Here is a 10,503-nt window from a genome sequence, read left to right on the forward strand (position 1 = left end):
AACCGCTCTGACTGTCAGGAAATTCTTCCCAGTGTTTAGGTGAAAATCCATTGATTCTGGTCCAACCTTAAGACCTGGGACAATGGTGCTTAAGACGTGGGAAATTTTTCCGTTGAAAACTAAAGCAAAGGAAAATTTTCTGGAAAACCTTGGCCCCCCATGCCTCTAGTGATCATCCTTAAAGGGAGAGCAAATAACTCTCTTTTGACGACTGTGTGGATATAAGCCCGCTCGCGGGGAGGGCGGGGTAAAAAGGTAAAGGTTCCCTTGCTCGAAAGCCAGTCAAATCCGACTCTAGGGTTGCAGTGCTCATCTCCATTTCAAAGCCAAAGAGCCAGCGCTGTCTGAAGACGTTTCCGTGGTCATGTGGCCGGAATGACTGAACACCAAGGCGCACGGAACACTGTTACCTTCCCACCGAAGCGGTACCTATTTATCTACTTGCAATTTTTTGCTTTCGAACTGATCATCCTTAAAGGAAGACCAAATAACTTTCTTTTGACGTTCATGTGGATATAAGCCCGCTCGCGGGGAGGGCGGGGTAAAAAATGTCAACTAAATAAATAAATAAGGAGCCTTCTTTGCAACCATTCAAACAGCTAAGTTGGTCCTTTGATTGATCTGGCTGGAAGTGAAGTAGCTAGATCACCACGGTGCCTCTCCAGGATCCAGGCTTTCCACTGTAAGGGCTGGTTCAGACGTCATTGTGAGGAGCTGCTTTGCTATCCTGGTCACACACCTCTGGCCGAGGACAGACTGGCAGTTTGAAGCGCGAGGGAGTCATGGCAAAAAGATCCGGCACAAACTGTTCTGGGTTTTCCCGATCACACTGCACCGACTGATGCCCGAGTATACTGGGGAGGAGGCGCAAGGGAGCGTTCGCACTGTTGGCGGAGGTGCAACTGTAAGGCGCGGCTTTCTTTTTGGTAATCTGGAGATATGCGCATAAGCGCATAAGAAAAACGCGGCTTTCGGCATTCACACTTTGTTGGTGCGGGATGGACACAGGATAAGTGCGCTCTCCAGGGTTTGATACCACTTTCACCTGGTATCTTTTCTGGAGGCAAGCGCTACAAGACGGGCTGAGTACGGCCGGGGAACGCCTGACAAATGTGCCTGTGTGAACCGGCCCCTTTAATCTGTTTGTGAAACGTTTCTGGCACGTTCCTATCTCGGGGCAAACTGCCAGTCTGAACTCAGCCTCTGGTTGTGTGAACCACATTAAGGAGCAAACCAGAAGGTCACAGATCTCAAAATGAGCTGTTTCCCAGGGTTTCTGAAATCCTACTGTATAACCTTTGGCTGGGATTCTTTAGCTCCTCAGGAACTGGGTGGGCTCCTGAGCAGTGCTCCCTCTAAGCCGTGGAGTCTTGTGAGCAAAAATCCTACTTTGTGAGCTACCGGCATGAAAGTTGTGAGCGATTGATTCGGCTCCTATATAAATTAGTTTGCTCTGGAGCCCTCCTTCCTGAGCGAAGGCAAAAATGTGTGAGCGGAGGCTGAAAAACTGAGCTAGCTCACACTAACTCAGCTTAGAGGGAACACGGCTTTTGAGAGTGGGCGCCGCAGGGCGAAGTAACACCTAAGTCAACCTGAAGACCTGGCATTAGGCAAGATTAGGCAAACACAGGGAAAACAGGCGATGCGTGAACTCCAAAAACGATACGCTTGGAACCAGAGTGCCAACTGTCAGTCCATGACCCTACCCCTTGCCTGCTGCCGTCCAAATTTTACGCGGGTCTTCACTCAGATGTTCTTTATTCCTTTTTCTAAAACTGTCTCTTCAAGGACTTTCCCAGAACAAGATGTTTACACCATCCCAATCTACTTCTCTTCCGACTGGCTGAATGAATACTGGGACGCCATAAAAGTGGATGACTATCGCTTTGTCTATATGGGACCCAAGGGCTCGTGGTAAGGCCAACGGGACCCCTCCATGGGTTTTCTTTGGACTGAGTGCTTGTGTCAAAGTAAGACGGAGAGCACAGGCCTCAGTTCCAAACGAACAGGCGTAGGGGTAGAAGTGACACTGTTGTTTAGGAAGAAGGCTAGAAGAACGCACCTACTCAAAAAACTTATACAACAAAGTTAGAGTCCAATGGCACCTTTAAGACCAACAAATTTTTATTCAAGCTATGCTTGGGGGTCGCGTAACTAGTTAGCATGCCAGTGTCTTGTTTGTTATTGGAATTAACCAGACAAATCTCTCCACCAACTAAGAACAGCCGTGCACCACCACCCACAGAATCGAGAAAGGGCTATCAGTTCAGCAGTCCTTTCCGTGTCCAGGCTGGGTGAGGTTTCCCGTGATGCCTGGTTAATTCCAATAACAAACGAGACATCTTGAATAAAAAATTACTGGCCTTTAATGTGCCATTGGATTCTAACTTTGTTGTATTGCTTCAGATCAATACGGCTGCCCACCTTGATGAGCCAGTTTGGTGTCGTGGTTAAGTGCGCGGACTCTAATCTGGGAGAACCGGGTTTGATTCCCCCCTCCTCCACTTACACATGCTAGATGACCTTGGGCAAGCCGTAGTTCTGGCACAGCCCCACCTACCTCACAGGGTGTCTGTTGTGGGGAGGGGAAGGGAAAGGAGTTTGTAAGCTGCTCTGAGACTCTGAGTGAAGGGTGGGATATAAATCCAATCTCTTCTCTTCTCCTTGATCTATCAGAAAACTTGCGTTTCACATTTCAGCACACCATACCTGGCATTGACTGCCCTCCTTATTCCAATGTATTCCCAGGCATTTGAGACTTTGCTCATGCCCTTCTGAGTTAATTGAGACCCTCCCCCATATATTACTTCATTGCTCTTATTATGCAGAAGAAAGAGCCCTCTTAATCACACCTATAGTAAGATCATTTAGGTTCCAAGGACAACTAGTAATCCATTCTGAGGAACTTTTGCTGACATACTTATTGGAGGATAAATCCTCCGCCATATCAAGGAATGTTGCTAAATTTCTTTTTATTGCATTTACAAAGCGCAAGCACCTCCTTAAAAGTTCTTATGATGTCTCACTTCTGTAATGCTTTGGTAACCTGGGACTGTCTTGTTTGTTCCTGTATGCTGTGTGATGAGTCTCTGACCATAATAAACTCTGATGATGACTGCCCCCCTTTAAATGTTAGGGAACCTATGAGAGCACAGGAGGGTGCCCCCCCCCTCGGTCGGTCCATTTTACAATCCAGCCTCCGCTTCTCCTATGCCAGAGCCTGTTCCTAATCTTCTGATTCACCCCACAGGACTCCCTTTCACGCAGATGTCTTCCGCTCCTACAGCTGGTCAGCCAATATCTGTGGGAAAAAGAAATGGCTGATCTTTCCCCCGGGGCAAGAGGAGAACCTCCGAGACCGCCATGGCCACTTGCCCTTTGACATCACCTCCCCCGAGCTGAAGAAGAGCAGCGTTTACCCTCGCTACGCCCAAAGCACTGCTCCCGTGGAGATCATCCAGGAAGCCGGGGAGATCGTCTTCATCCCCAGCGGGTGGCACCATCAGGTTTACAATCTGGTAAGACGTTTCGGAGAGCGAGTATCATCCTTTAAGAGGTTAACGGCCCCACTGCATGGATTCCTGGAGTAGTTTTTGAGTTGGGTGCTGTCACGGCTCAGGGGGGGTGTCACCTGACGCTGCCACCACTCTGGATTTAGGTTCCCTTGAGAAAGCCCAGAGCACCCTCCCAAGACCTTCAGACCTCCCTTTTGGCCGAATAACAGGCGTGAGGACCAGGCAGAGTGAAACAAGGAAAAGGTTTATTTTATAGGTCAAACAAACAAGATGCAGAATATTAACAGTAAGTGGGTGAAAAGAAATCAAATGCCCTAGCGCGTCTAAATATATGCTGTCCCTAGCTCACTATCCCAAGTGGCACTAGACTACTCACCGTTCCCTCAGGATGAGGGTCTCTCCCCTGCAGCAGCCTTCCTTCTGGCTCTGCCCTCTGGGAAGAAGAACAGCTTTTCCTGCTGCTCCAGATCTTTTATTCCAAGCCCTCCTCTTTTCCTATTGGTCCATTTTGGCTCCAAAACCTCTCGGGGGCTTCTGGGAGTTGTAGGCCCAGCCTCACCTACTGCTAGCCAGGCTCCCTGGGCCTAGTAGGCCTCTGGTGGCACAGCCCAGATCATGACCGGTGCAAAGAAGCGGAAGGAAAAGAATCGTAACTCTTTGGCAGAGTGCACGCTTTGGATGCAGGAGGTCCATGTAAAAGAATTCATGCAGGATAATCTTAATATTGAGCAGGCCTGGGCCTCTTCCTGGAGAGGAACTGCTCTTCCCCAATGCTCAGTATTTTGCCCAATGGACCAGTGTTCTAACTCAGTATAAAGCATCTTTATATTTCAAATAAGTAGGAGCAAGGCAATATGCCGGCTGAGTGGCTGGCGAGCTCACTGTTTGATTTTTTTTAGAAGCAAATTTAACTACTCCTGCATTTTTTTTAGAAAATACACATTTTCCCAGTGCTGTCAGAATGCGTCTCACATTCCGTGACATTACAGCAGCTAAACTCAGGGCTATTTTTGGGCAGGAACGCACAGGAACGGAGTTCCGGCTGGCTCCTGAGTTGGGCACACCCAGCAGGAACTCATTAGCATAATAGGCCACACCCAACAGCAGAAACTCATTATAATTGGCTACATTAGGGGTATGTGGCCTAACATGCAAAGGGTTCCTGCTACAAAAAAAGCCCTGGGTTTTGACAACAAACAAGGTAAACAGAATAAGAAGGGAAAGGTGGGTGTGGCTGGATGACCACAGTTCTGGGAACATGTGGGGTGTGGCCTAATATGCTAATGAGTTTCTGCTGTTGGGTGTGGCCTATTATGCTAATGAGTTCCTGCTGGGCTTTTTCTACCAAAAAAAGCCCTGGCTAAACTATTGTGGAATTGACATACAGGCAAGCCATGTTTAGGGTTTGAGGAATTCCTTTTTGTCCTTATGTATGGCTGTGGCTCAGTGGAAGAGCCTTGGCTGTGCGTGCCAGAAGTCCCAGGTTCAATCCTTGGCATCTCCAGTTCAAAACAAAACAAAAACCAGGCATTAGGTGATGTGAAAGACTTCTGAAGCCCTAGAGAGCGACTGCCAGTCTGAGTAGATGATACTGACTTTGGTGGACCCAGGGCCTGATTAAGAGAGCTAGTTTGGTGTAGTGGTTAGGAGCAGTATTCCCTCTAAGCTGAGTTCGTGTGAGCTAGCTCACAGTTTTTTAGCCCCCGGCTCACACATTTTTGTCTTAGCTCATGAAGGATGGCTCCAGAGCAGGCTAATGTATGCAGTAGCCAAACTGCTCACTCACAAAGTAGATGTTTTGCTCACAAGACTCAACAGCTTAGAGAAGGGGTGTCAAACATGCGGCCCGGGGACCGGGTCAGGCCCCCGCAGGGCTTCCATCAGCCCCGCAGTGGAACTGGCCATCTCCTGCTTCCAGTGCTGTTGCTGCTGCTACATCATAGCTTGCTTCACCAGATTCTCTTAAACACTCAGCCATTCTTCGTTTCGCCTCTTCATCAGAAAAATTCCTATGCTTGTCTAGTTTCATTCATACCACAGTTTGACATATCCTATACAAATCTTCTCCTGGTTTTTCTACCATAAATACATTCTTAAACCAAACGTTTCACCGGGCGTGACTTAGTAGGAACTTTGCATCATGAACTAAGTCATGAACTAAGTCAAGAATGAAACTAGACAAGCATAGGTGTAGGAATTTTTCTGACGAAGAGGCGAAACGAAGAGTCGCTCCGGAGGTTTTTGTCGGATTCACTTGCATTTTTGATAGAAGTTCACCTTCACCCGAAACTTACCATTCTTTTGTGCATTAGTATCTGCTTTAATATTGTTGTATGTTATAATATACTTTGATATGCTCGAGCGCTTTGTTCTATCAGTCTGTGCTTCGTTTGTTTGATCATCTCAGGACTATGTTCTCCATTGCATATGTGTCTTTCAGGAGGACACCATCTCCATCAACCACAACTGGGTGAACGGGTGCAACGCAGCCATCATGTGGAGCTTCCTCCAAGACGAACTCGCCGCCGTCCAGCGGGAGATCAGGGAATGGAGAGAAACCATGGAAGACTGGCACCTGCAGTGTCAGGTAGAGAGCAGCTGGCCGTCCGCGAAGGTGCAGGGGAGGGGGTAGCCGCGCCAGTCTCCTCCAGCCAGAATCACAAAGCCTCGTGGCGTCTTAAAGACTATCAAAGGCATTGCGACAGAAGGTTGTTTTGTGATCCAGGGCACACTTGGTCAGATGCAGGCAATGCTCCCTCTAAGCTGCGGAGTCTTGAGAGCAAAAATTCTGCTCCGTGAGCCAGCTGGCCATCCGCGAAGGTGCAGGGAGGGGGAGTAGCCGCGCCGGTCTTCTCCAGCCAGAATCATGAAGCTTCGTGGGGTCTTAAAGACTATCAAAGGCATTGCGACAGAAGGTTGTTTTGTGATCCAGGGCACACTTGGTCAGATGCAGGCAATGCTCCCTCTAAGCTGCGGAGTCTTGAGAGCAAAAATTCTGCTCCGTGAGCGACTGGCATGAAAGTTGTGCGCGAGCAAGATCTGGCTGTATAAATTAGTTTGCTCTGGAGCCTTCCTTCCGGAGCTCAGACAAAAGTGTGTGAGCCGGGGGCTAAAGAACTGTGAGCTAGCTCACACTCACTCAGCTTAGAGGGAATGCTGGACGCAGGAAATGTCCCGCTCAGTCGGCCGTCTGACCAAGTAGGCTAAGGACTGCAAATGCTGCAATAGCTGTGTGAGTCTTTGTGGTTCCACAAGACACTCTGTGGAAGTGAGCGTAGAAACCCATCTGCTATTTGTCTTGCAAGACCATCAAACAGCACCAACAGCCATAATGCAGCAGAGTTAACAGCCAACTGTCTGCACAGTTGCAGCAGCCCACTGCTGTCGTTTCAAGCTTGCCTGCTGCTCCTCACACCATCTGTTTTCCAAGGCCGGTGTTTCCCAGCTCATTAGGTGGCTGATTGTATTGGCCACAGCAGGTGGGAAGGATGTCCATCAGAATGGAGGGGAAGGGACCACTGAGAACAGCCTACAGCTACTGATTTTGTACCACACAGACGGTTCTTTGCCTTACGGTGGCCTGTGAGGGTCAAGAAAGAGCGTTCATCTTCAGCAGTTTCTTTGGGGAAGCATGAGCTAACATGACCTATGCCCTTCTTACCCTCATGGATGCCACAAAAAGGATTTAGATGCATTAGCTGTTGTAGATTTTCCTGGTTGTATGGACGTGGTCTTGGCATTGCGGTCTTGCCATTTCGCATATTCACAGCCTGGGGAACGCCTACAAGATAATGACTCAGCCCTACCCCACCTTCCTGAGTAGATCTAAATTACCTGCCTACCATTTTCTTCTCACCTTGACACAGAGAGTACTCCATCTTTCTGTGTTATACCTCTGAGGATGCCAGTCACAGCTACTGGTGAAACGCCAGGTCCTACAATGCCAAGACCACGGCCACACGCCCTGGAAAATCTACAATAGCTCATGAACTCCGGCCGTGAAAGCTTTCGACAGCAGATTTAGATGCAAATCAGACCTGGGGATGCTTAGAATCTGGAGACAGTGGGCAACGACTGTAGTTATTGCTGGGGAGTTGGACGGAGACTGGGGAGGCTGGAGCTCAAATGCCCATGAGTCGTAATGCTCCCCGGGGGACCTGGGGCCAGGCACAGTCACGCAGCCTCATTTTTTACACAGGGATCTAAGGGGAAAAAGAAGGGGGGAGTTACACAGGCTGCTCCGAACTCCTTGGAGGAAAGGCGGGAGAAAGAAAGACGCCAAGAATTAAATTGTCCGTATTCCATTCAATGTAGGGACCGGTGCTCACGACCTCTTAACCTTTTCCTCTCACCCCCACAGGTACTGATGAAGTCTTACACAGGCATCGACTACAAGGAGTTCTACAATTTCCTGAAGATCATTGCAGAGAACCGGATCTTTGTCCTCGAGAACCACCATTCTGAGGAAGAGGCCTCCAAGCATTGCTACCGAGCCGCCATCTCCGGCCTGGGCATGCTGCACGCCGTCTTCGACCTGAAACGGACTGCCAAGGTGTTGACGTCCCTGAACGCCAACGAGGATTTCAAGAAACTGAACCCTGAGTCCTTCACCCCGCCTCCTCATGCTCTCCTACACCGCCTGAAAGCAGCGATAGATACAGCCCTCCTCTAGTCCCCCGTTTATTTCAACCAGTTGCAGAAATCGCTGTTCTTGCAACCTGGGTGCATGCTGGTTATGTTGACCCTCCCCATTTAGAAGCCTTAAAGCACAGTGAATTTCCAGGGCAAGTGGGGAACGCAGACGCAGAAGGGCAGGGAATTTAAGTGTGTGGGAAATTGGTCCTAGCTGGGAAAGAGAGAACAAATGTAAAAGGAAGAGAGTCTGACCCACAAATCAAGCAGTCAACAAGACTTGTAAAGAAAACGCTTTCTGTATATTATGGTCAACAAGCACTACACCACAATAAACAAATTCCTTCAAATCGTAAGAAAACCCTAGTGTAAAAATACATCATCAGCGTCGTCTCCGGATTAGATAACGACGTTTCAAAACTGAGACGCCTGGGATCCATTAGAAGCTTCGTAGCATATTTGAGCCTGAATACTTATTGAGATCAGCGTCCTGTCTGAATGTATTAACTTTTCTGACTTTTTGTAAAGCACTTTATGCGCAAGAGAGCTTTTGTATCGTTCTAATATTTCCTCTAGTCAAACATTTTTATTATCAGGATATAATATCATTTCCAACTTAAAAACATTTCCCCCTTTTATTCATTTTATACCCTTTTCCCCTCCTATCCTCCCCCACTCTACGTCAGGCTTCCCGCAGTGCTCCCATCCAAATTTTCCATTTTCTCCTCACTTATCCATTGTTTTATCGTTACATCTATCAGGTAACATTATCTTAAAACTAATATTTCTATACTTTCATCTACTTCACAGTTCTTATAACCTTAATAGTTATCAAAGCAAAATAAATTGTTTTTCACATCCCAGTATTTCTCCAAATACTCTTTAAAGTCCTTCCAGTCAGCAAAGAATTCTTCCGCCTCCTGATTTTTAAGTTCCCTTGTCAATTTGTCCATTTCAACCATAAAAAGTAACTTTTTTATCCATTCCAAAATCTCCGGTATATTTTCTTGTTTCCAACATTGAGCATAACTCACTCTAGCAGTTGTAATCAAGTACCACATCAAAGTCCTCTTTGTTATATTCACTTCTTCCATTTTCAGTCCCAAGAGTAATACTTCTGGTTCCTTCTTAAATGTACATTTCAATATTTTTTCCCATCTCATTATGGACCTCCGTCCAAAATTTTTTTGCTTTTTCACAAGTCCACCACATATGGTAAAAAGAACCTTCCTTTTTTTTTTTACATTTCCTCATTCTAATATTTCCTGAGGTAGATCTAATTTTGACACATTATATAATCCGGAGATGATGTTGATGATGTATTTTTACACTAGGATTTTCTTATGATTTGAAGGAATTTGTTTATTGTGTTGTGGTGCTTGTTGACCTTAACACATAGAAAGCATTTTCTTTACAAGTCTTGTTGACTGCTTGATTTGTGGGTCAGACTCTCACGACCGTTTTCTTTACATCTGTCCTCTGATCAGGTCGTGATTGTCCACACCTGGCTGGGAAAGTACATTCCCCCCCCTCAACGTAGGCATGGGGGAGGGTGTGATCCATTTGCTCACCGAGAACGACCTATACATGGAATGGATTCTTTGCTTCAAGTCTCCTCTGTTTTGGTCAAGTGAGAGGAATCTGAAGCTAGAGCCCCTCCCTGTTAAGAGAAGCTTCCCTGTTGACCTTCTATAGGTAGCAGAAGACTTGTTTTATGCGCTTGGTGGGCTGTGGTTCCCCTTCTTCATGCCTAACACTGAATAGGGGCCGTGTGTGTGTGTGTGTGTGTGTAAGATAAGTGGTGGGGTTATGCTTTGTAATAGGAAGTCTTGGGCCATCTGCTGATGGGGGCAGGTGACCCGTGAGGAAAGGATAGCCGGTGGCCGACCGTCGGCTGCTGATAGGATTTCTCTGTGCAAGGGGTGTGTCTGGTATACCACTCCCAATATAACTAAAGGGCACAGCAATCAAAATACATCAAGTAACAAAAAATTGCTGCAGTAGTTCAAACATTCACAGAATAAAGACAATTATATATTAGCATTTCCATGTTGTTTTAATCCAAAATTTCTTTACGAACTTCCTCGAGTTTCATTGTTCATTTCGAGGCATATCTTTATCAAAATTCTGTTTTGTTGTAATTCTTTCACAAAGCAATCCAATATTTAAGAAGTTGACACATTCCGAATGGCTAAGAATAGCTCCCAAGTTAACAAATAGTTCCTTTTAGCGGACAGCGGAATTTTAATAAAGATATGCCTCGAAACGAACATTGAAACTCGAGGAAGTTCGTAAAGAAACTTTGGATTAAAACATCATGGAAATGCTAAGATATAATTGTCTTTATTCTGTAAAT

General features: G+C 46.8%; 1 protein-coding gene across 2 annotated transcripts in view; it reads left to right on the plus strand.

The window, feature by feature from the left end:
* The window catches only part of JMJD4 (jumonji domain containing 4), a 15,515-nt gene extending 7,126 nt beyond the window's left edge, over positions 1-8,389 (plus strand). The window contains exons 3-6 of one of the 2 annotated variants that reach the window (XM_015414110.1): positions 1,789-1,914; positions 3,251-3,518; positions 5,956-6,102; positions 7,876-8,389. In XM_015414110.1, coding sequence (XP_015269596.1) covers positions 1,789-1,914; positions 3,251-3,518; positions 5,956-6,102; positions 7,876-8,187 — 853 coding nt within the window. In that variant the 3' untranslated portion in view covers positions 8,188-8,389. The remainder of the gene's footprint in view (positions 1-1,788; positions 1,915-3,250; positions 3,519-5,955; positions 6,103-7,875) is intronic. The other variant, XM_015414111.1, reaches the window with a different exon arrangement.
* The last annotated feature ends 2,114 nt before the right edge of the window (positions 8,390-10,503 follow it).

This window comes from Gekko japonicus, unplaced genomic scaffold (genome assembly GCF_001447785.1).
Source record: "Gekko japonicus isolate JY-2015 unplaced genomic scaffold, Gekko_japonicus_V1.1 scaffold3813, whole genome shotgun sequence".
Classification (NCBI taxonomy): Eukaryota; Metazoa; Chordata; class Lepidosauria; order Squamata; family Gekkonidae; genus Gekko; species Gekko japonicus.